The sequence below is a fragment of the Cibotium barometz genome, chromosome 44 (assembly GCF_041138505.1).
Source record: "Cibotium barometz isolate CiBa-2024 chromosome 44, ASM4113850v1, whole genome shotgun sequence".
Classification (NCBI taxonomy): Eukaryota; Viridiplantae; Streptophyta; class Polypodiopsida; order Cyatheales; family Cibotiaceae; genus Cibotium; species Cibotium barometz.
This window is the reverse complement of record NC_141089.1, coordinates 43546683-43571719: the sequence shown is the minus strand read 5'-3', so window position 1 is coordinate 43571719 and position 25037 is coordinate 43546683. Positions and strand designations below refer to the sequence as shown.

Sequence of the window (25037 nt, the reverse complement as noted above, 5' to 3'; positions counted from 1 at the left end):
ACAGCATCAAAACTATATTTTTTTTTCTCAACCACACATACCTTATTCATCCATTTTCCATACAATGCATTACCAAAATGCAAAGGCAACAATGAATACTATGCAATGGGAGCTGAAACTCAAAGAGTATGGAAGAAACAAAGGTGTTGCCCCGACAGCGATGCCAAAAATGTTATGCTTGACCACACCTCCAAGAGAGAACTCTATACATTCACCTAATGGATGAGCAATGAAACACAACCGTCGTGGGGTACTTACCAATGCTTCGAGCTCGTGTCTCATGAAGCCTCCAAGCTCGCATGTATGCTCCAAACTCCAAGCTCCACCTCCACATTGTCACCATGGAGTTACTTACACCATCACATAGGCCAATCACACTCTCTCTCACTCTCTCATATAAGCATAAATACGCAAGCATGAAAGAGGCACAATACTAGAATGCTCTCACTCCTCACTCTCACAAGTACAAGGAAAGAGCTCTCAATAGCACAAAGGGGATTGTGTCCTTTCATTATGAGAAAATACCTTATATACAATTGGTCCTTATTCACACTTGGGCGCCCAAAACTTACTAACTAGGCCTCGGGTGGCCAATGTCTCATAATATACAACCTTTATAGTGCCTTTACATGACACCTATTAATGTCCTCACTTAAGGATCATGGTGTTAATCAAAATGGGATTAACAGTGTTTTCAAAACCTCTTTGCTAAAATGTGTACCATAAAACATTTAGCTTATTTTGAGTTAGGAGGAGTTTTATTGGATGTAAACATGCATACATGTCTTAATTAAAAATTTACTCCTTTTAATAAGACATGCATGTTTTATTGGTAGTAAACATACATACATGTCTTAATAAAAAAATTTACTTTTTTGAACTGTTATCATCCAAGAAACTTGCTTGTTATAGATGCCTCAATTGCATTTTTCAACTCATAATTTGTTTCTCGTAGCCATCAAATCTTTAGACTGCAAATTACAGTAATCTTGTAATTGGCCCTCTCATTGATTCTCCACCAAATGTTAATGAAGTTAACTCTCTCTCTCTCTCTCTCTCTCTCACACACACACACACACACACACACACGCACACACACACACACACACACGCACGCACGCACGCACGCACGCACACACACACATGCACGCACGCACACACTCTATAGATGGATACATAGAGAAAGAGAGGGATGTGGGAGGGGGTTCTCTCTATGTGTATGAGCATGTGTTTGTGTCCATGTGTGAGCATGCTTCTCTCCCCAAAACGAATGTGCCCAAGACCATATTGGCGGAGCACATTGCACACACGTGACACCATAGCTCCTCTTGGCACACATGTGCCCAAGACCATATTTGTGAAGCACGTTGCGCACACAGTTGACACCATAGCCCCTCTCTTGGCACACATATTTAATAGAGCATTATGTCATAATTTCCCACCCTCTTGCTTCACCAACACCATCACTTCCATCTCCTCAAAGCCTATGGACCCCTCAAATCCAAGAAACTATAGCACTATCATGATTGGCCACATGTTGGCTAAGATTATGGATTTGTGCTGGAGTTAGAGCTTATCTCCTTTGGTGGATACATGGTTACAAAGCCATAAGACAAGAAAGCTTTCAATGGACCTACTCCACATTAGACCACATCTGTAGAGGAGGCTAGGTCCCAGAGACATCGGGTTTATTGTGCTTTGTGGACTTCTAGAAAGCTTTTGAACCTGTTCCCAAGCACGCCTCCTCAGGTGTGCTGAGAGTATTTGGGTGTAGCCTCAAAGATGATATGGGGTAGTACATCATTGTACGAGTCACTTACTAGTAGGACATCACTTTACAAGTCACTTATTACTGGTAGGTTTAGAGCCCAAGGGGTCATGTCAAAAGGAGATCCCTAGCACAATCAAGGTGAAATAAAAGGATGCCCCCCTCTCTTTGACTCTATTTGGGCTTTACATTGATCTCAAACTTCATTGATTGACTAGGTGGCATAAGAACTCCTCTCACATGCACCTTGATCCCTCTCCTTCTATATCTAAGACGATATAGTATGATTGAGGATTACAGAGGCATTTGGAGACATTACATACCTTTTGTGAGCGACGATACCTCTTGGTTAACCTTGGGAAAACCAAGGTCATGATCTTTAATACCTCCCACTCAGTGGTATCAAGGCATCAATTTACTCGCAAGATGGGAGATGGACACTGCCACATCTTATATATATCTAGAGTCACCTTCTCTAGCCTGATCTTCACAATCCACTCGGCAACCTAGGCTAGATTGTTGACGAGAGGATATGCAGTCTTAGCCCTCAAAAAATGGTTCTTTCAGACAAAATTCCAAGAACCTAGCATGAAAAGATGGCTCTTTGAAACTTTGGGTGTACCTTGGTGAGGAGGATCGAGAGGAGGATCGAGAGACTCCAAGTCATGATGTCCCCAGCAAATGACTCGGAGCAAATTGTTAATACCACACCCTGTCATCCAAGAAGAGTTCACAGCAGCCCCTCTGATGGTGGATACACTTTTCTAGAACTCTTTATGTTTCTCTTCAAGAGGCTTGTAATCTCTAATTTAACCTGCTTACTTTCCCCAAACCTTGCCTCCTTTCCATCCTTTGAAAGAAAAGGGACTTTAAGAAAACCAGAAGGCATATGATTTATATACAAAATTAAGAAACAAGCTTGTTTATAGGTGTACAAACAATAAACCTCCTCTAGATATTTTACATTTAGCATACATGATAATGCACAATTTGAAAATTTTGAATATTTGCAAAGAGAAGAACAAAGTTTTATCATGACACAGGGGAGCAAATATTGGCACGATAAGTACTGGTAAGCATGATTGTTTTAAAAAAACTTGTGGGAGCGATTCCCTACAAACTTCCATGTTTCCCTTTACTGTTTGAACTTGTGTCCAAAAAGAGTGCCCATCCCAACTTACAAGGTTTAACCTTGAATTTTCTTAAGTCTACCCTGCTTCGCCATTCATTTTTCTCTGGAGTTTCAACCCACCCATGCTTTGCACCCTTTAATTATTGATTATTTAGGGCTGATGATCTTTGCACAGAGCTAGTTAGTCAAAGCATGGCAGTATTGCTTGACCTTTGGGTGTACTCTGAGACAAGCCTTGCAAATAAAGATGATCTATTTTCCAAAAGCCGCCCAGGGGACTCGTATTCTGCAACTCTTCCTGCAAATCGTAATTCACATCTAAGAACCGCATGCCCTTGGTGAAAAGCTTTATAAGAGATTCAAGCCAACAGGCACGTTAGTCTCAGCAGCGAGGGTCAACAGGCACGTTACCAAACCTTGCGACTCCATAAGGATCTACTCATGGGGAAAAAGCAAAAAAAGCAGATTCAACACATGATAGGGAAGCTCATACCATCACTCAAAAACAAAACACGGTCACTGTCTATGACGGTTGGAATACGGTGGGCGATCGTGATGACCGTACAGTCTGTGAATTCAGACCGTATGGTATCCTGAATGACACTATCGGTTGCTGTGTCCACTGAGGCAGTTGCTTCATCAAGCACTAGGATCCGTGTGCGCTTTAGAAGAGCCCGCCCGAGACACACAAGCTGACGCTGCCCAACACTCCAATTCTCTCCATTTTCACTTACTGCAAAGCATGTCAAACCAGTAGCGTTGTCAACAAGAAGGGTATCACAAAATCATGCTGTTAAACATAACGAGACCGGAGGAAGAGTAACCTAAAGCATCAAGCTTCTCATCTGTGGCTCGAACAACGTCCCCAAGTTGACTCTTGTCAAGGGCCTATTTTTGGCATCAGATCGGGCCATTATCAGAAATACATGGAATTTTAGCACAGATGCGGCACACAATCCATTGGTGCGAAGATTTTTAGACTACCTTCCAAATCTCTGCATCTGTATGCTCTTCCAATGGATCGAGATTGTTGCGAATGGTCCCTTCAAACAGTGTGGGATCCTGTGGGATTATGCTCAGTTTGGAACGCAGGTCGTGTAGCCCAATTTGGGAAACATCAAGATCATCTATCAGCACCTTTCCCATCACTGGTTCTACTATTCGGAACAATGCTTGGATAAGAGTTGATTTCCCACTGCCAGTCCGGCCTACGACACCTATCTTCTGTCCACCCAAGAAGGTGCACGTGATTCCACAAAGAACCATGGGCATATGTGGAGCATATCGTACCTGTGAACATGTCCATCCTTAGGAATCATCCATGCAGGAAATCTAGAACGAGCATCTATAGTACAAAAGCTGTGGAAGTAGGCCATGGAAAATGTGAAGAACTTACCTGCAGATTTTCAAGAGCAATTGTTCCCACCCGAGGCCAACTGGTCGGGGGGCGGGAACTCTCCACAACCAGAGGAGCTTCCGTTGGGATGTGGGTGTATTGTTGTATACGCTCTACTGAAATGATTTTGTTCTCCACTTCACATAGATTCCATATGATCATGTATTGTTGAAAACCCAGATTCAAGCCATAAGTCACTGCAAGCCCAGCAAAACCTGGAACCCATAAAAAAAAAACGGGTCAAATGTATGTCTTCTGAATAACAGGTACTTAATTACTTTATCAAATAAATGGTTGTTTGAGAAGGTAACTTAAGCCCTACTTGCATCAAAGGTGCCCACAGGTAAGCTCACAATCAGCAGCAATGAGAAAACGAACACAATGTTTGACAGCACATTCAATCTGAAACCCAGCCACTCCATAGCCGCAAAATTATGAAAGAGAGGCCTGCAGTAACAATCAATCAGCTGCAAGTTTGTCTCACTGAATCGAGACTCCTGGCTAAATCCTCTGATTGTGGCCACTCCAGATATAGACTCGCTGAAATGGTGAATTATAGGTGACCTGCGGATTCCCACCAGCCTTGCAAGCTCTCTGGCAGATGTTATGTAATATTGCTGCACAACCATAGAAAGTTCAAACACCATTAGTTATACATAATGCAGCCTTGGGGGCACTTGAGAGGCAGTGTGCACACATACAGTTTCAGGAGCCACGCACCAAATTGTGGCTATTTGATACGCTTGTCACACCGATCCTCCTGTACAGAGCTCCAATTTGGGGGCCTAGTATACATCACAGATCTCAGAGAGGGACAGATGAGGGATGGAGGCAAATGGAGAGACCACTGATTATGATGATTGCCCTCATGATTCGGAGCAAATCATCAGTACCACATGAGATTGTTCGGGCTGAGCTGGGTGCCCCACCAGTAGTAACCGAGGCCCTATTCCAGGCAGTTACCTTTTTACAGCGGCTATAGGAGCTCCCTCAACAGAGGTACTCCCGATTGGCATTGACCTCATCCGTACAGTTGGCAGAGGATGGAGATACTCATTGTTGGTACGCTTAGATGAGATCATGGTTTGACCTACATGGTTTGCGGATAGAGGCACTACCACCCTTTCAGTACAGTCTGGATTGTCCATTTTTGGATCTCACCCGCTCAGAGCAAAACCGCGTGATCAGGATGGATATTATTAGAGTGGACACAAAGAGGACATGGACTAGCCCCCTTGAGCCCTTGGGCACGAAAATGGCTCATTACAAGAGCCATTTTCTACACCTCTCACCGGATGATTTTATCACCCGCCCGGCATACATGGATGTACACCTATCACATGGGATACGTTGTGCCATTGGACAGATCCGGACCTCATCACACCAGCTGCGGATTGAGACAGGGCCATATGTGCATCAGATCTTGGATGACCGCATTTGTCAGCTATGCTACCAGGAGGTAGAGACAGAGGAACACTACATTTGCCGATGTACAGTCTATTATGAGATCCGAGGGAGATATCACTGCCTCTTCCGAGAGGGTTTTGGGCCGTTACGCAGGGTCATGGAGTTTGAGGATCAGAGATGCCTGGGATTGTTTCTACTTGAGCTCAGGAGACACAGAGAGACCCTCTTGGCAGACAGGAGGCCGAGCCATGATGTACCTAGACAGAAGAACCCTGACAGATTTCTTCAGCACCAGCACCAACAACCCAGCCCACACATCTTCTGATACCTCCTCCATTGGGCCATCAAGGCACCGACCACGCTCCCATGGAGTCATCACTGATAGAGCAGTTATCTTATGTCGTGCTCGTCGGCCACGCCCACCAGGATCCCGACCACGGCATCCTCACCATCGCCAGATCAGAGCCATTATTGCTTGGCATCGGAGGCGCCTACCTCGCTTCTACGACCTCTCCATTCTAGACAGCCCCATGGCGGAGATACTTGATCTAAGGAGAGGGCAACACTTCAACTGATCAGCATACATGGATCTCCCTGATATACATTTTTCAGTATTTTCTAGTATTTTCTACTAAGTAGCATCTCGGAGTCTTACAGTTCTGTTCTTATAACTGTAGGACAATCAGTTTATTGTACTTTTTAGTCTCATTTAGTTGTTCTCTTTGATGAGACACCAACTTCAGATGTACTCTCAGTTTTGGTCTCATAGGCCACTATGGCCTCTTAGAGACGTTAATATATCATTTCATTTCTCTCTCTCTCGCCCGAGAGGAGTTACCTCGGACCGAGCCTCTGCACTCCAGCGTGCCCAATGCCCTCGACCCCCCCGTCGGCCACGATCACCTCATCAACTCTCCAGGTCCAGGACATGCTCCACCGCCATCGAGCTACCTTTCCACGTGACATAGCTGAGGAAGACCTCTCGGCCATACTTGTCAATTGACATTTTGGAGAGAGTGGTATACCATCTACTCGGAGCTGATGTTGCTCCCATGTTTTTATGTTCTTAGTATTCCATGACGAGTTTCCATGGACAGTTTTGTATCACCCCAGTGAGATAGCTATATTTATGTTTTCATTCTGTTTTATTTTCCATTCCATGATGAGATATGCCATGGACATTATTGTACCACTTTGGTCTCATAGGCCCATTGGGTCTTTAGTAAACGCTTAATATATCTTTCTAGCTTTCTCTCTTTCTCTCTCTCTCTCTCTCTCTCTCTCTCTCTCATGCATATAGGTTGCATACTGAGCCTCTAGCAGTAGTGCTCCATCCATCACACCCCCCCACTAGCTCAAATACTTTCATAGTTTATTTCATGTTCATTTTGTCCTTTTTTTTTTTGGACATCCAGAAGACATTGACAGTTGTACATTGATTTGTCTCATAGGTCGAGTTCGGCCTCTAGTAGGCGTTAATACAGCTTTCTTTCTTTCTTTCTTCTCCTTGGAGGAACAAATTTCAAAGAAAAGTGACAAATTTCCACTTACCTGAAGCCATATAGAAAGAGCCATCACTGGAATAAACAAAGCAAAAACTGGCCATGCAACTTGAGACATAACAGCAATGATTCCCATGAGTTGGATAATGTTGAATACTAGGCCTCCAAGTCTATAATAAACAACCAAATCAAGGGCGCTCTGATCTGTTGATGCCTGACAAAAAAGCAGATTTCAAAGGACTTCAAAATGCTCCTATTGTTCACATTACCTTACCCTTCACAATCTAAACCTTTCTCGATGCATGCAACAATGTCAGACTCAGAAGAGGTCATATAATGCCATAAGAGGGGTTGCATCTTACTCTGCTGAGAATACGGCCAGCTGGTGTGGCATCAAAGAAGGACATAGGTGCATGGAATACAGAGTGCAGCATGTTCATGAAGAACTTCTGTGCTGTTTTGAGGGCAATCATTGAGACCAGAAGAGCTCTAGCCAGAATGCAAAGTGCACTTGCAGCTGCCAACCCAACAAAGACTACAAGGAGAACTCTGCTACCAATTTTTGGTTGCTCATGAATGTTTACGGGCGTCGCCCATGCCATCCAGTAGTTACTGGCAATCTGTAGAGAAAGGAACAAAACATGTGCCAATAAGAAGAATGGAACAGCTGCACCTTTGTATACTGCTGTTACCAGAGACCAGTATACTGCCATACTGACTTTACCAGTCTCTCTCTCTTCCTCTTGTACAAGCTGTTTCATGGCCTTTGGATCTGTAGAATTTTCAGGACTTTCCTGCTTCATGCCGCCGTTACCTTGCATTTTGGCTTTGTCTTCTTCACGAACACTGTCTACTCTTTCAATATTTTCCTCTACTGCCCTTTTTTCCGCATTTTCAAGGCTTTCAAGAGCTTTTGTGTGAGCCCCAATTAGTCTGCAGAAGTTCGCACCAGATTGCAAGAGATCATCAAACCTTCCTGCTTGGATGATATTTCCATCTTCAAGCACCTGAGGGCATAAGAAAACATAAATTAGGGTTCCATATGCCCATACTCGTAGCGATTGTACAGATACATAACCTTTTGTAGAGTTAGTGCTCAACACACAGCATTTTGTAAGCCCTAGTCCAGGACTAATTGCTAGTCACCATCACTGTTCTGCACACAAATGTAACACACTTGGATTGTGGGTCATACAAGTGTCCAAGCAGCTTATTAGGCCAAGAGGCGGGAGTAAGTTGTGGATATCTGAACACATTGGACAGTTTACAGCCCATATCCAAATACCAGGCAGCGTGGACAACATTCCAGGTAGAGGCAGGCTGATTTCAAGTACACCAGCCAGGGGGGCCAGCAGACCCGACAGGCCAAACAGGCAGCTAGGCAAGCCGTCTAGGGGCCAACCAGGCTAGCAGGCTGTATATACAGGTCGACCGACAAGTCAAACTGGGCAGTACCAGAAGCTCAGGCAGGTCAGAATGCAGGTCGGGCAGCCAATTAGAATGTTGTGGAGCTGATTGAGAAGGTTGATCCATTAAAGGGGCCAATTTGTGTCCATAAAAGAGTCCCATGCCCTCCCTCCTCTCTTAGATATTCAAGCACAAGAAGAAGCAGCAGATATCACTGGCAGAACTCCCTAACCTGTAAGGAGCAAAGTGCCCAAGATCTTCCAGATCCCAGCATCCAGCTTGCTCGAGCATAGAACCAGCCCAAGTGAGCATAGTCATAGCTCCAGTTCAGTAAAGAGAATGTGGGGGAGAAGGACAGCTTGAGTTCCTCACAAGCGCGCCCGTGCGCACACACACACACATACACACAAGAGAGAGCAAGACAGAAGAGAGATGGATAGCTGAATTTTCTTCATCTTCTTCTCTTCTCTACAACCATGAACTATTGAGAGAAGAGTATATACTATAAGGGAAAGTACTCTCCTACTATAACTTACAATGGTCGGTCCATAGTGTGAAACCGACTATATGAGCTAGCGCTATAACTATGCCATACTCTAGTAATCCAAATGTGGTTGTCAAACAGCATGTCATCCACCACTGGCGGCATATCAACCATAATCTCACCAACCGTGCCAGTGGCATAAATGCGGAAGCGCCCGCAATACTGGTTGAGCTTGATATCTCAACATTCAGCCTAGAACTCAACCCACACTTAGCCCATAGAAGGTCACTATCATCTTGATCTGTCATTGTACTTTGTTTACATATTCAGTAATACAAGCAAACACAATGCAAGGTGGGGGACCCTTAAGTAGGTTAATTGGCACCCAGGTCCCAAACGGGTGTACTTGTCTCTCTCCCTCCTCTCTCATCTCTTCAATTAAAGCTAATTGCACCAAAGTATTGGGTATTTGAAACCACCCACCACCAGTATAGTGAACTTTGGACTATAATTTGCTTAGATCTCTGTTGTTTTTTTTCACCCAAGAAAAGATCCATTACCATGTGCACATCACCTTCACCGAGGGGTGGATAGATCTCCATTGTTTCAACTCTGATTCTTTCCCTCCTCTTATTAAATCACCAGTCCAAACTTCCAAAAAAACTCTATACCTTGAAAATCTGTCTCATCCACTTGTGCATACTCTAACGGACAGGAGGGCTGCTCTGTTGTTGATTCATAGCTTCTCTGATGATCGAGACCCCTTGGTTTCTGTTACCCTTGGTCTTGGTTCTCTAGCCCTTTGTCTTGGCTTGGGAACCACTGTATCTGAATGCTCAAGCATGACCCTTGACCTGCCTTTATATAGGGAAGTGATAGCAAGTTGGGTTCAAGTCCACTAGAGCTTTTATGACACTGAAAAGTTATCAAAAAGGTATTTTCTTGTGTTCATATTATGCCCGACTTGTGTCCCAATTGTTAGCCCATGTCTTGGGTCTTGAGCAACTTCGGACGTATATTGGGCTGCCAAAACTGCCCGAATCGGGCCATACTCTGCCCTGTACTTTGAGTAGAAGGCGGTTGCAAGTAGGAAGCATGTCCATGTGGCACTCACATGGGTGATGCACGTGACATTCCCTCCTACTAAACTTGGAGCACTCTGGAAAATCATGCACTTTTGCTCCACTTCTATTCTGGTACATCTGCAGGTTCTGCTCCATATCTACCGGCTCGATCTCCAAGCTCTCTAGCTCGCTTATTAGATCTTCTACAAGGTAAGTAGCATCATCCTCCTCCTTATCAGACTCAAAGTAACTGTCTCGAAGCTCCATGGAAATTGATAGGCTAACCTCATCCTCCTCTCATGATTTAAAAAGATCTACCTGTTGGCTCTCTGGTTCAAGTTCATGTTCTGGAGCAGGCAGTAATCCAGACGTCATCATGTATGCCGTTTGTCGTGGCCGTCGACCAGCTGCTCTGTCTCCACGCTATCAGTCACCTTCTTTCCTTTCTGAAGGTTCATACTGCCACGTTATCACACCATTGGCTTGCCCATTATCCTCATTCCCAAAGGTTTAAAATCTTTTGAGTTTGAAGTCCTTGTTCACATGTAACACCACCCTTTTACAAGACTATCCATTACCAAGTGCAACTGCCACTCCGATGCCATGGTTTTGAAGACAAGACTACCACCTTTCCCCATTGTCCAACCTCAATGCTCTTGTCAATGCCAACATCGTCTCTTATGCCAGTAGCTATGCTTCCCGAGATGAGTCCTCCTGGATATGAGTAGCCATGACTCCACCATATCCAATGCCCGAGTGTAAGAAAAGGTCTTCGAATGCCATCACCCACTAAGACCAAGAGTACAATGTCATGGGAGAATTGACACATGAATGGTCATCATCTCTTGGGCCCTTGTTACAAACACACACACATCATGCAACAAGCAACATGCTATATTTTGTACATATGATGAGATTATGCAACATTCCATCACATCATGCACACACACTTGTACATGATTCGTACCACTTTGTCACCTGCAAGTAAGGGAACTTACTACTACTCCAACAATCACACCTAGCAAGATCAATCGAGTGGACCAAGGCCAGATGCACATGCCTTGACCTCTACTGTACATGATTTTGGGGTTTGCTGATTTCTCCTAACAACGTGTGAAAACATAAAACTATTATTGCTGGTCATGGGTATTTATAACAAGCCGACTTTAATAAAGGTGTCCGACCAGCAGAAAAGGACCAAATATATATATATATATATATATATATATATGTGCGTGGAAATTCATCAAAATCATTGCAAAATACAAAGCATTGGATTTCTCCAGAGCATCTCTCTAGAGGGCGAATCCAGCCAGAGGTGTACTCAGCACAGCAATGGTGTCTTCCTCTCATATCCCTCCCGTTGTACTTGATTTCAGCTGTAACACTATTTCTTGTACATAAAACAGGTCATAGTTTTTGGGACTCGTATGTGTGCTGTATATGTGATTCTGCTGCATTTTTCTCTCTTCTGCACATAGGCGTTCTGCACTCTGTGTATTTGTGGTTGGACTGAGAAGACCCTCGGAACTACACAGAGTTGCCACAAATTGGGGCGGCCTAGACACATTAGATAGTTGGGCAATCTGCAGCTTCCCATTGTGCATGGCCTCCATATTCTAGGCGTGCTCAACCGCATCTACACATGAGTGGAGACTGAAGTTGCGTACATACCATAGGAGACTCTGCTCCAATCCATTAAGGAAAGAATCTGTTTTCTTGTTGCAACTACAAGGTCAGTTGAGTGACCTTGTTGGCAAATGTGAGTACGGGTTGAAAAAGGCATAACAAAGGGCACCTTGTCTGGAGCCGAACAGTAGAAGTGCCGTGAGGAAAATCAAATGTTTTATTTTTTCCACACGATCAAACACAACAAAAGATCCTATGCCAAACGACACCTTAATAACCACAGTTGTCGCTCAACTACCTTCACCAATAGCTCCATTTGTTGGGGCTATTATTAGTAGGGAGCAGAAAGATAAGCAAGAGGGGGGCTCCACTAGGGAGGATGACTCCATGGAGTTAATAAGTGTCACAATCATCTAGGCACAAAGAATGTACTCTATGAACGAGCTGCTCAGCACGCCCGCTTAGGGTTGACGCCCGTAGAGAAGAATGCAGCAAGTTTTGGCACAAATATGAGTCTTAGGATCAAGTCCAAAGTCTGTAGTGCCAAGTCCAAAGTCTGCAAGAGGGGGGCTCCACTAGGGAGGATGACTCCATGGAGTTAATAAGTGTCACAATCATCTAGGCACAAAGAATGTACTCTATGAACGAGCTGCTCAGCATGCCCGCTTAGGGTTGACGCCCGTAGAGAAGAATGCAGCAAGTTTTGGCACAAATATGAGTCTTAGGATCAAGTCCAAAGTCTGTAGTGCCAAGTTAGTTATTCACAAGGTGGCATTCATGCATGATTTTGTCATCACACTTTTTACACGTGCAAATGTGATTTTGGGCATGAAGTGCTTACACAAGTTTAAGCATAAAATTGACTGGCACAATCATGCATTCTGCACTATTGAAGGATTCCGCATGTTCTCTTTGATGTGCAAGTGGCAAGGGAAGTTTAAAGAGCAATATTCATGGTGCTAAATAATCAACCCAGGCTATAAATTCTTAAAGTGTAGTATCTTCTACTAGTTCTCATTTGCCTGTAGTTAATCACATGAATGAGTTTTCTTGGGAAATTTTCAGGTCTCTACGACACACAAGGGCCAAACCACCAAAAACAAGTCCTAAACAGATCACCGAGTACAATTAGGAACATCCAGTTTTCTTATGTTTCTAAGCAGATCTAGCTTCCACCAGATTGAACCAGACACAAAGTCTGTTGGATGCCAAAGTCTGTGGGAACATTGCCTACAGTTGATCTAAAGGAGGTCTAGTCAGAGTTCCTCCATAAGGCGGAAGTTTTGATCACGAAGCAGAACATCCTTAAGGGAAGTTTTTCGAGGCATCTTTGGCATTGTTGATGGATTTTCTGAAAACCGTGCCAAGACCATCAACAAGCTAAGCAGGAGAGTTGCAAAGAATCCTGTCTTTCATGCCAAAACCAAGCTCATTGAAGTGCATTACCACTATGTCAAAGAGAAGCTCCATGCACGAGAGATCAATCTGATCTATTGCAGTACACAAAACAATGTGTCAAGTCTTTTCACTAAAAGCCGTATCACGTGAGAAGTTTGAGGCCTTCTGCAAAGCTTTGAGCCTCTTCCCTTTAAAAGACTGATCTGCAATCTCTGTAAACCTCACATTTGTACTTGGGGGGTTTGTTAGATATTTGGTAGTATTACACTTGGAGGTCTTGCACTCATGCCATGGGGACTTTTAACCCACTCGGTTTTTCCCCATGGCCATCCAAGTGTGAACGGGCACCTTAGGGTTAGCTATTATATAAGCAACCTCATCCTCACTTTAGAGTTGCTTGCTCATTTGTGCTTTCTCTTTGTACTTGTAGAGAGCTTCATCTCTCTCCTTTGAGCTTGTCGATTTCTCTCACGCTCTACACCCTTGTGTTCTTGTCTTTGAGCATTGTGTGTGTGAGTCCAGCTCTCCATTGTGTGTGAGCTAACAAGGCATTTTGTGTGCTTTGTTCCGCACTCAAATGTAACCCACTTGGATTGTAAGTTGTACTAGTGTCTAGGCAACATATTGGGCCAAGAAACAGCTGCCAGATACCAATGTGTGTGTGCACGCGTACTTGAACCCACAGGACAGTTTACAACCCATACGAATATACCGGCTGCCATTCTGGGGAGAGGCAGGCTGATTCAAGCAGACCAGGCAATGCCGACAGCAGCTGGACAGGCCAAACAGGCAGACCATATAGGGGCCAGGTACAGGTCAGACTCAGGCTGGGCAAGAGCAGGTCGGGTGGTGAGGATTCCAGCCAATTAGCAGGTTGTGGGGCTGGTTGAACAGGCCAACCCATTGAACGGGCCCCAACTGTCCCTATAAAAGTGCCCCATGCCCTCCCTCATTGCTCATCTCTCAAATATTCAAGCACAAGCATATCCAACAATTTGAAGCAGCAGAGATCACCAGCAAAAGTCCCTGACCTGAACAAAACGACCAAGATCTGCCAAGCCCAGAAGGCAGCCTGCCTGTGCACAGAAACGACCTTGTTGAGCAGTCATGCTTCAAGTTCAGCCTGGAACTCAGTTCACGCACAGTTCACAGAGGTCGGTACTTACTTCACAGGGATCCTGATCCATCATATCCAGCAGTACAAGTAAAATACACCACAAGATAGGGACTCTTAAGTTAGTTGGACCCAATTGGGTGTACCTATCTCAATCTCTCATCTCTTGAATTAAAGTTAATTGCACCAAAACATAAAGTTAAGCACACCTTAATCGGTAGAATTTCTAATCATCAGACTTTCCCTACACATGTAGCAATAACAGTAGGATATGTATCGTGGCATTACCAATATATTGTCGGCTGCAGGCAAGAATTCCACTTGATGTGTTACGTACACCACAGTCTTTCCCTCAAGCATCTCCAATATGCATTTCTGCAAGGCACACTTTGAAAGATTAGCCATTGCTATGAGAACAATATGTAATATAGGATAATTGGATTGCTTTTTCCAATGCTATAAACCAAGGCCACGCGTGCCTCCTACCACACTACCTGAAAAAGATGGGACCCAGTGTGAGCATCCACGGCACTGAAAGGATCATCAAGGAGATAAATGTCTGCATCTTGATAGAGGGCACGAGCCAGCTGAATTCTTTGTTTTTGTCCACCACTCAAATTAATACCTCGCTCACCGATTTCCGTTTGGTCTCCATGTGCAAAAAGCTCGAGATCTTTTGTTAGTGCGCAGACACTTAACACATGGTCATACTTCTGCCTGTCCATTGGCTTTCCAAATAATATGTTATCTTGAAGCTTGCCACTTTGAATCCATGCTGACTGAGCAACATATGCTCTACTTCCATTTACTTTAACTCTACCTGAGAGCTTCGGGATCTCCCCAAGAATACACGATATTAAACTGGACTTTCCGGACCCAACCTGTCCACATACTGCCACTCTTGAACCTTTGATTATTTGCAGCTCCTGCACTGTTAGAGTGAGTTTCTCATGACAAGAGTCCCAGCTAAAGCATGCACCCTGGATCTCAATGGGCATCATATCTTCCTCACTCAGCACTTGTGAATGCTCCACCGCCTCTGAATCTATCTCTGGCTCCTGGAGAAACTTTTGGATCCTCTGCACTGAGACTCTGGCCTCTGCCAACTTTCCGACAAGATCCGGGATCCCATATATTGGGCCCTGGAGGGTTCTGAAAGTGGCCAATGCTGAGAGAATCCTCCCTGCTGTTAGAGGCATCCCAATCAACACACAAGTAGTGAAGGTAGCCACTGCAATTGTCGCTGGTGCACAATAGAAAAGCACCACTGCTCCTGCTTGTGCATATAAAAACCTACGAAGCCACCCACATTCCACTTTTCTCAAGTCTTCTAGCTTCTTGAAATACCTCACCTCCCATGCCTGTAGTTTGAGAATCCTCATGCTCCTTAACACTTCAGAAGTTGCCCGCATCCGCGCATCCTTTGCTTCCATGATACCCTTCTGAAATTTCCCAAGTATGCTAGTGAGTGGAAGGTTTACAAGCATTGTCAATACAGTGGCTCCCAGTGCAGCCAAGGCAGCAATACCCAGATTCTTGTAAAGGATAAAAAGGGCTAACAAAATTTGTACAGGCAGCCGCCAAAACTCATGTAGGTACCATGAAAAGTCACTCACTCTCTGCACATCAACACTCACATAATTGACTATTTCACCACTTGTATGACTCCGCCGTGATTGATTTGATAGAGACAACCCCTTCCTGTAGATTACTGCACTGAGTGCTGCTGTTACCTGCAACCCCGACTGCTCAATACCAAAATACCACTGTCTTTGGGCCAAGGTCTCAACCAGCTTTGCCAAGAAGAACACACATACCAAAACATACCCTTCATGAGCAAATCGTCTTCTCCCACCTAGATACTCCACGAAATCATCGACCATGTAGGGACCCACATATGAGGCACATGTGTACAACCCAGCAAAACAGGCATTTACTAATGTTACTTTCCATAAGGACAGTACAAGGCACTTAACCAAGCTCTTTGCTTCCACCTTGCTCCAATTGGTTCTAAAAAGGTCAGATGCAGAGGCCGCACAATCCTTCTCTGCAAGCTGAGGTATGTCATCAAGTTCGAGGGGCTTCTCGTGGCCGATTGCAAGCAAAGGGTCCAGCCAAGAGAATGTGGCAAGGCTACAAAGACCTGCTGTTGCATAATCCGTCACCTTCTTTCCTGAAGCTGGCTTTTCAGAGCAAACATCTAGAAGAGGCTCATGTACACCTTCCAGTGCAGGCTTTCCAAGATCCTTTCTTCCATAAACGGCAACAATGCAGAGAAATGTGCATCCAGGTAGAGCCAACAGATCTACCCATACATCTAACTGCAATACCTCACGTCTTCTCAAAAGCATAAATTTTGAGGAGAAAGTCAGAGCAGCTGTGAAGAAAGATACAATCCACCATGTACGTAACAGGCAAGAATAACTGGCTTTTCTTTCCATTTTTGCACCTGCGGTAGCAGCAGTCATCGTAAACCATGCACTCAATTGAACAAAACCAGCTAGCTCTACCAAAACAAAGCCCTGCCATCCTTTCTCCACTGCGGAAACAGCACCCCATATCACAACAGCTAAGTGAGACAGGCAAAGAAAAATGCATGTGGCAAGCGTCGCCTTGTACACGTGTCCGACTGCAATGGACTGATCATTATCAGCAACAGCAGCTACCCATTCTGATGTAGATCCCCTGTGATTCTTGAATTTCTTCCAACAACTGAGTATGTTGAATGAGAGCAGAAAGATGAGATGAACTATGGAAACCACCACATACATTAAACATGGATCAACCATATATGCATGCTGCCATGGTCTAAGATACTTAGCCCCATTTGTGAACTTGTGGGACAGGTTCTGCCGGCACTGTGAGAAATCTGAACAGTTTGTGAGATGGCAATAAGCCGCCCAAGGCTGTGGCACTGCAAAATGCTGACAAGTTAGCATTTGCACCCCTCTCTCTCTCTCTCTCTCTCTCTCTCTCTCTCATAAAGGTAAGAACATAATATTATGCAAAGGTGATGTGCACAGGCCATGGCCAACAGCTGGGCTAGAGCACAAACAAACTCAAGAAAAGGGGGGAGGGGGGACAGAAATAGTAGACAGTCCAGAAAACTGATACATTTTCCCGAGTAGTGACGATGCCGCCGGGACAAAACCCTCTATCAACTATGCACGCAATGGAACTGTGCGGATGATCCGAATCCAAGAAGCGGCCAACTCCCGGCCTATCACATGCGCAGAAGCCATGGCCGAAAGCTGCCACAACAGCAAGAAACGAATTCGTCCAATATGGCCCTGTATACCCAACTGGCCATTGACGATGAATGCATTTCGGGTGAGCCATATGTGCGGCTGTGCCACAAGCCGATCCACCTAAAGAAATGAAACAAATCCACAAGTGCAGCCTCCACTATTGCACCCAGAAGATTGCCGAAAACCCAATCCTTGACCGAAACCTGTGTGTGTGCAATGGACCACCAAACTCGGGAAACAAAATCCCAAACATGTTTAGCAACCAGGCAATGCATAAATAAATAGCGGCTATTCTTTGGGCAAGTGGTGCAGAAAACATGAAGGCCTGCTCTGCAAGCTTCCTCTTGCACAATTGATCCCCTTTAGGCAAACCTCCCACCAACACCCGCCAAACAAAGACTTTCCCTTGAAAAGGGATCTTGGAACACCAAACACCCATCAATGTATGCTTCCACCACGAGCATCTTCGAGCTACCCGCTAGACTTTGTTGGCTTTTTTAATAACCCACCTCTTATCCTCAACCAACGAATGGTAGACACTAGCATAAGATCCCCAGGATTTTTAAGCATCCAATCAGCCCATGGTGTAGCAGCCTCGAGGGCTGGAATATTCCCAAACGAATCTAATTTCTCCTTAATCACACTCCACAGTAAACTATAAGACCCGGGAACCCTGAAATGCTAACGAATCTGATGGAAGAGAAAACCCGGCCCTGCCTTGGTATCAATGCATCAGCCACCCGCACCAAGTGCAACCTAGCCATACAGTTCAGCTCACAACCCATGTGGTAACAAAAGGCTCTCTCTGCAAGGAGTTCGCATGAAGCCTATTCTATGGTGGATTCCAACGAGTATGTGATAAGACTTCTTGCCAAGAGATTAGCAAATGTGAAAGCAACTCAGAAGCAGGCACCCTGACCGTCTGTGCCCCATTCAAAACCTCCCACCATGATGTAGAAAATCTTGTCTTACCCTAATGAATACCCACTTCTGCAATAAGTTTGCGGGCCATATATACCCAAGGCTACGTTTGAAGACACAGGTCTTGAAACAAGGACCAATGGCGAGCTAGAAGATAAATGCGCACATCCAACCGAGCTCCTCCCCCTAATCTCTTAGGCAAAACCCAAAATTGTCATAAGCTGTGATAAGAAAGACCAACTAACATAATCAAAAGCTTTTTCCAAGTCGAGCTGCACCTCCTGCTTCTTCGTGGCTTTTGCACAATCAATGCCTATTTGCACATGAAGAATATTGTGCAGGATATCCTGGCCTTTGATAAAGCCATATTGGCATGGCTGAACAAGAGACGGAAGAACCCTCTGTAAACGATTAGCCAGCACCTTTGTGAATATCTTTTACATGGCTCCCATAAGACTGATCGGCCTCCAATGCCTCAAATGAACAAGAGAAGGTACCTTGGACAAGAGATGGAGCAACCGAATCTTCCAATCCAAAGGCATGAAACCTGAGCTCCATACCTCCTGACAAATAGCCGTCAAAGGTACTTTCTAATCCTCAGCAAACTTTTTGAAAAGTTCATTCGTGAGGCCATTCCAACCCGGGCTTTTCCCCCGAGGCAAATGAAGCAACACAGCTTCCACCTCCCCCTCCTTAATCAGTGCATCCAAATCAACTGCCAAATCGGGAGAGACCTGATTCCTAACTTGCTGAAACAACAAGTCCCGGGCTGCCATAACCTCAGCCGAATCCACCTATGGGGGTCCCAAAAGGTCCCTGTAGTAGTCCATACAAATGTCGACAACCCCAGCCGGGTCAGTAATAATAACCCCTTGCTGATCTTGTAAACGCACAATATTCTCCCTTGCATATTTCTAATGCAAGCATGGATAAAACTTATGGGTTTGGCAATTATTATCCAGCAAAGTATCAAGCCTTGCCAAGAGCTTGAATTTCACATACTGCATGTCTTGAATAGCTTGCACCTCGTGACCCAACCAAGAGATCGCACCATCAAGCTCGTCACTTCTGTGGGGCCAAACAGAGCCAGGGATTGCAAGGCATGCAAGAGAGCTTGCACCTCCTGCAAATAAGCACGCTGCGCTGAAGCATTGGCAATTCCATATTGACGTGCAAGCTTTTGCAAATTACCACAAAACACCTGCCAAGCCCCCGTTCCATCTTCCCTGACCCTGTCCGCAAAGTGTTGCACCGCCTACAACATAAACACATGAAAAATCCAAAAAGGATTGATTAAAATGCAACGGTAGCTTTCCCAACATTCTCCTATAAGCATCCACAGGATGGTGCAACAATTCCAAAACCAGAGGGCCTCTCTCTCTCTCTCTCTCTCTCTACACAGGATGGTGCAACAATTCCAAAACCAAGGGGCTTGTCGGATGCAGTGAACAGTACTATTGGGGTGAAGCAGGGCTGCCCGCTTTCACCCACGCTCTTTGGGCTATACATTGATGAGGTCTCAGACTATGTGGATAGATTGGGTGACGAGCCTAGCTGGGGTGTTGATACCCATCCTACTATATGCAGATGACATTGTGCTTATCTCAGACTCTCCTGAGGGACTACAAAGACACTTGGATGCATTGCAGTCTTTTTGTGTGGACAAAGATCTCACAATGAACCTTAGTAAAACCAAGGTTATGACATTTAATACCACACAAGCATAGGTGACTAGAACACAGACGCAGTGTACGTTTAGAGGAGAGCCAGTTAAGTATGTCAGATCCTGTGTACCTGGGGGTGACCTTCAGAGGGCCACGGTTTTCTACGAGGGAGGCAGCAGAGGCTAGACTAGCACGAGGATTTGCAGCTTTGGGGGCACTCGAGAGACAGTGCGCAGACATACAGTTTCAGGAGCCACGCACGAAACTATGGCTATTTGACACTCTGGTTACATCGACACTTCTCTATGGAGCAGAGATATGAGGGCCTAGTCTTTTCCATAAGAGGAGGGAGCCATTGGCAGGACAGGACGGACCAGAGAGAGACTATTATGATGGATGGCAGCATATGGAGAGGCCATTAGTGATGATGATTGCACGCATGTTTCGGAGCAAGTCATCTGTACCACATGAGATCATCAGGGCAGAGATGGGGGCTGCCCCAGTGGTTACTGAGGCTTTGTTCCGTGGAGTTACTTTTCTCCATAGAATATGGGAGCTCCCTCAGCAGAAATACCCTCGCCTAGCACTCACTTCCTCCAAACAGCTTGCAGATGAGGGAGACACCCAGTGTTGGTATGCCCAGATGCGCACATGGCTGGCCTTGCATGGCATGAGTATTGATGCACTCCCGCCTTTTGCTTACAGCATGGACTGCCCGTTCTTAGATCTCAGCCGTTCAGAGCTGAATCAGGTGTGATCAAGATGGACATTGTGAGAATAGATACAGAGAGGACATGGGTCAGGCCCCCGCAGCCGTTGGGCACGAAAATGGCACACTACCATAGTCATTTTCTACACCTCTCTTCGGACGGGTTTATTATACGCCATGCTTACATAGACACACACCTCTCACGTGGTATTCGGAGTGCTATTGGACAGATTCGCACCTCTTCACACCGGCTGAGGATAGAGACAGGTCGATATGAGGATATATCACTAGAGGACCGCATATGCCAGCTTTGCCATCGGGAGGTGGAGTCGGAGAGGAACACTATATATGTCGTTGTACTGTCTACTATGAGATCCAAGGGAGGTACCACTACCCGTTCCGTGAAGGCTTTGGACCTTTGCGTCAGATCATGGACTTTGAGGACCAAAGGTGCTTAGGGCTCTTCATACTTGAGCTTAGACGCCATAGAGAGAGCCTATTGAGGGACAGGAGGGCAGTGGGACCAGAGCCGCCTAGACAGAGAGCCCTCACAGATTTTTTCAGAGCCAGCACTGTAACCCCACCAGCTCTACAGGCCTACCTGGCAGACCACCCTCCAAAGGAGTCACCCTGGACAAAGCCATTGCCATCTGTAGAGCGAGACACCCACGACCACGAGGATCGCGTCCACGACTCCCTCACCATCGGCAGATTCGAGCCATCATTGCCCGCCACCGGAGGAGTTTACCGCGACGATTCAACGGTTCAACTTTCAGCTCTTAGCTCTCTTAGGATGTTACTATTTTCATTCTTTCTTTCAGATTTGTTATGATGAAACATCATCATTATCAGTTGTACCTTGTTTTGGTCTCATGGGCCATTTCGGCCTTTAGGAGATGTTAATATATCTTTCTTTCTTTCTCTCTCACCAGGGGAGTCCGAGTGAGAGAGCACAGACCCTCCAGAGACCCAGACGCCCCTGCTCCCAACAATCCACAGCCTCCACTCGCCAGCTTGAGATCCAAGACTTGCTTCAGATGATATAGAGAGGCAGCCCCACGGGTGATGGATATTGAGGCCAGATACACGTTCCATGAGGAGGACGACACATTATGAGCCCAGACACATGAGGTTATGCTGCCTACTTTATTGTAGTATGTACACACACGGTCTATGTAGTACATCGGCCCTGTCTATCCTTTCGGCAGCTAGTCTCTTACTTTTTTCCTGTTGTCTTGACATCCAGTTTACTCATGGATCACATGTAACAGCTTTATGGTCTCATAGACCCTTCGGGTCTTCGTAGACATTAATAACATCTTTCTTTCTTTCTCACACACAGAATAGAGAAGGGAAAACAAAAACTTTCTTTCTTACAAGCCCTGCTCTCACCTGGGAAATTACCCATTCACTCCTAGACTACATGAGTTTGACAGCTGTCTCAACCTTAGAGATTGCAACCAGTGCACCTTCAAAAATCAATTGTCAAATGTCTTCCAGGTGATGAGAGAGAAGCAGCTACCCAGCATCTCAGAGGGAGTCACCCGATTGCACAGATTGATGCAGCTATACCTAACCACTGTATCACTGTATCACTGGTACATTTTAAGATAAGTATCATCACTTGTGGTTGGGGTTTTTTAATGTGGTCAAGCATGCCCCTGCAGGTGTTGGGATTCCCAAAGCCACAGGAGGAAGGGGGTGTTGCCTTCTATTCTATTCAGTCTGGATGGCAGATGGAGAGATGTGATGTACAAATGATCACAACTGGCTCTCCGATCCGTCCAGTGAAAGCAGTAGGTCACTCGGAAAGTATTCGGTATATGGACCCTTCCCCAACGATGGTCACTCATGCCTCGTGGTGCCTATGGCTATATGGTGGATACCCTTTCAGATATCTACATTGGGACCCTGCTGGTGAGTAGGAATGGACCGATGTGACTAACCCCATGAGGAGTATACCTTTCTTCAGCTGCACTGTGCATAACGCCAGGTTGCTCATACTTCGAGTTGGCTTCTGGACTCTGTCCTTAATTAATGTTCGGGAGAAGTGGTAGTGCGAGAGCCCTTATAAAGGCATGGATTAGGTCTGGACTCTCAGTCCTTAATTAATGTTCGGGCAGAAGTGGTGATTGCGAGAGCCCTTATAAAGGCATGGATTAGGTCTGGACTCTCAGTCCTTAATTAATGTTCAGGAAGAAGTGGTTAGGGCGGCTAGAGCCCTTATGAAGGCATGGATTAGGTATGATAACCCTTGAAACAATTCTCCTTCTTCAACAAGAGAGAGAGACACACACACACATACACACAAAGTAAAGGACGGTTCATATACAGGTGCTGATTTCATGCATTATGCTGACCCTGCATGCAAGTTTGAGAACAACAATCAACTCACTAAAACAAGAATGCTTAATGACAATTACGAATTAACTAATATATTTAGTTAAGGTTTTGTTTAAAGCATTGTGAGGTGCTGAAGATTTCTCACTTGATAAAGCCTTACACAGCTTCACATCAACACCAAAGCCTAAGACTTCCCACTCTTAGGCCTAACTGGGAAGCACACGAAATTACACCCCTCAATAGACTCTGGCACTCATACAGGAGGAGCCAAATATCCTACTTCTCCTGGATATTTCTACACGATGGGTTGCCCACCAAGCAATGGAGATCTATTTTTGGTGTGGATCCCTCTTGTCCTAGATGCCCAGCTCCATATCCTCTACACAATGAGAAGACAATAACTATGCAATGATCACATTCAAGAGTAAAGATGATAGGATTGCAATCCTTGCACAATCTGGGGGTTTTGAAAGGTGCAAAGCTATGGATGGAACAAGAACTCACAGGAGGACAGCTTAAGCAAAAGGGAACAGAATTAAAGATGAGGGCAGTATGCAGAGATATGCCTTCGTGAAGGAAAGGCTAACATTCAGAAGTTCAAGCTCCAAAAATCAACAAGCTGTGCTACTAAGGTCTGCATTGGCTAGAATTGGGAATTCCGCCTAGAATCTCACCTGGATTAGGTATGATAACCCTTGAAACAATTCTCACTCTCACACACACACACACACAAATTAAAGGACTGTTCATATGCAGGTGCTCATTTCATGCATTATGCTCACCCTGTATGCGAGCTTGAGAACAGCAATCAACTCACTGAAACACCAATGCTTAATGAGAATTAAGAACTAATTAATAGATTTAGTTAAGGCTCCGTTTAATGCATTTGTGAGGTGCTGAAGTCTTCTCACTTGATAGAGCCTTACACAGCTTCATATCAACACCGAAGCCTGTTATCATCAGGCTTGCCCAAATCAGAGCACAATCGTGTAATTAACTTCCTCTACAGCCTGCACACAGCAAATTACAAGGAAATAGTCTCTCTAATAAGCTTAGAAACCAGCGTTTAGCTCACTTTTTGGATCTAGTTGAAACTGGAGAGAGGAGAGAAAAATATCTCATTATTTGGGAGTTTAACTCTCCAACACATGTGAAATAGGAGGAAATAAAAATCTCACATTACAGAAAAAAAAAGCTGATAAAATAAGGAAAAAAGTGGCAATTATTTATTATTTATTTGGCATCAAACAAGGTAGCATATTCACTACGGTCCGAATTATTTATAGTCCCAAAGCGCATATATTTCAATCGGAACCTTAATTTTCAAAATCGCATCTATTTACTTGTTGACCAAGCTTCCTCCCACGTCCCTTTTCCCATTAGCACGGCCAATAAGCATGCTGGCCATATTTTCAGAACCCTTACACACCAACACAACGACGATCGACGAGACCGGCTATCGTTTACATCAAACTTGTCCAATAGGGGCACACAATGAGTGAAAAAAGAAATTCCATTAATTAGGGAAGGCTCAAAATTAAATCAAACATTAACAAAACAAGCCATTTCTGTGTTTCCCACTCTCCTTGATTTCTCTGTTGCACAGCAACCAGCATTTCGATCCACCATCCCATGCGAATTGTAGCATCTGCACAAGAGTATTGAATGTCGCTTGGGCATCAAAACTAAGGTATGAGTGGCTCAACACAGCATCATGGAAAATGATTCAAGAGACTCAACGTGAAAAGCATCATGAAAAAGGTGGTAAACTTAGAGCTTAAGAAAACCTTTGACCATTGGCAAGTCCTCAGGAAGCCTATCTTAATTGGGAGGGAGACCTAGGGACAAGGA

At 44.9% G+C, this 25037-nt stretch overlaps 1 protein-coding gene across 3 annotated transcripts; it reads right to left on the bottom strand.

The window, feature by feature from the left end:
- Positions 1–2757: 2757 nt before the first annotated feature.
- LOC147613321 (putative ABC transporter C family member 15) lies at positions 2758–24401 on the bottom strand. Of its 3 annotated transcripts, XM_086782611.1 has the most exons (12): positions 24098–24310; positions 18968–19725; positions 14796–17215; positions 14590–14676; positions 7568–8212; positions 7255–7419; positions 4619–4913; positions 4297–4511; positions 3885–4190; positions 3725–3788; positions 3394–3633; positions 2758–3198 (listed from the first exon to the last, which is right to left on the bottom strand). In XM_086782611.1, the coding sequence occupies exons 2-12, from the start codon at positions 19026–19028 to the stop codon at positions 3086–3088; spliced, it is 4611 nt and encodes a 1536-aa protein (XP_086638737.1). In that variant the 5' UTR covers positions 19029–19725; positions 24098–24310; the 3' UTR covers positions 2758–3085. The 3 variants fall into 3 exon arrangements, with proteins under 3 accessions (XP_086638737.1, XP_086638738.1, XP_086638739.1); XM_086782612.1 differs by lacking the exon at positions 18968–19725 and having other exon boundaries at positions 24098–24401; XM_086782613.1 differs by lacking the exon at positions 18968–19725 and having other exon boundaries at positions 24113–24390.
- Between the last annotated feature and the right edge of the window lie 636 nt (positions 24402–25037).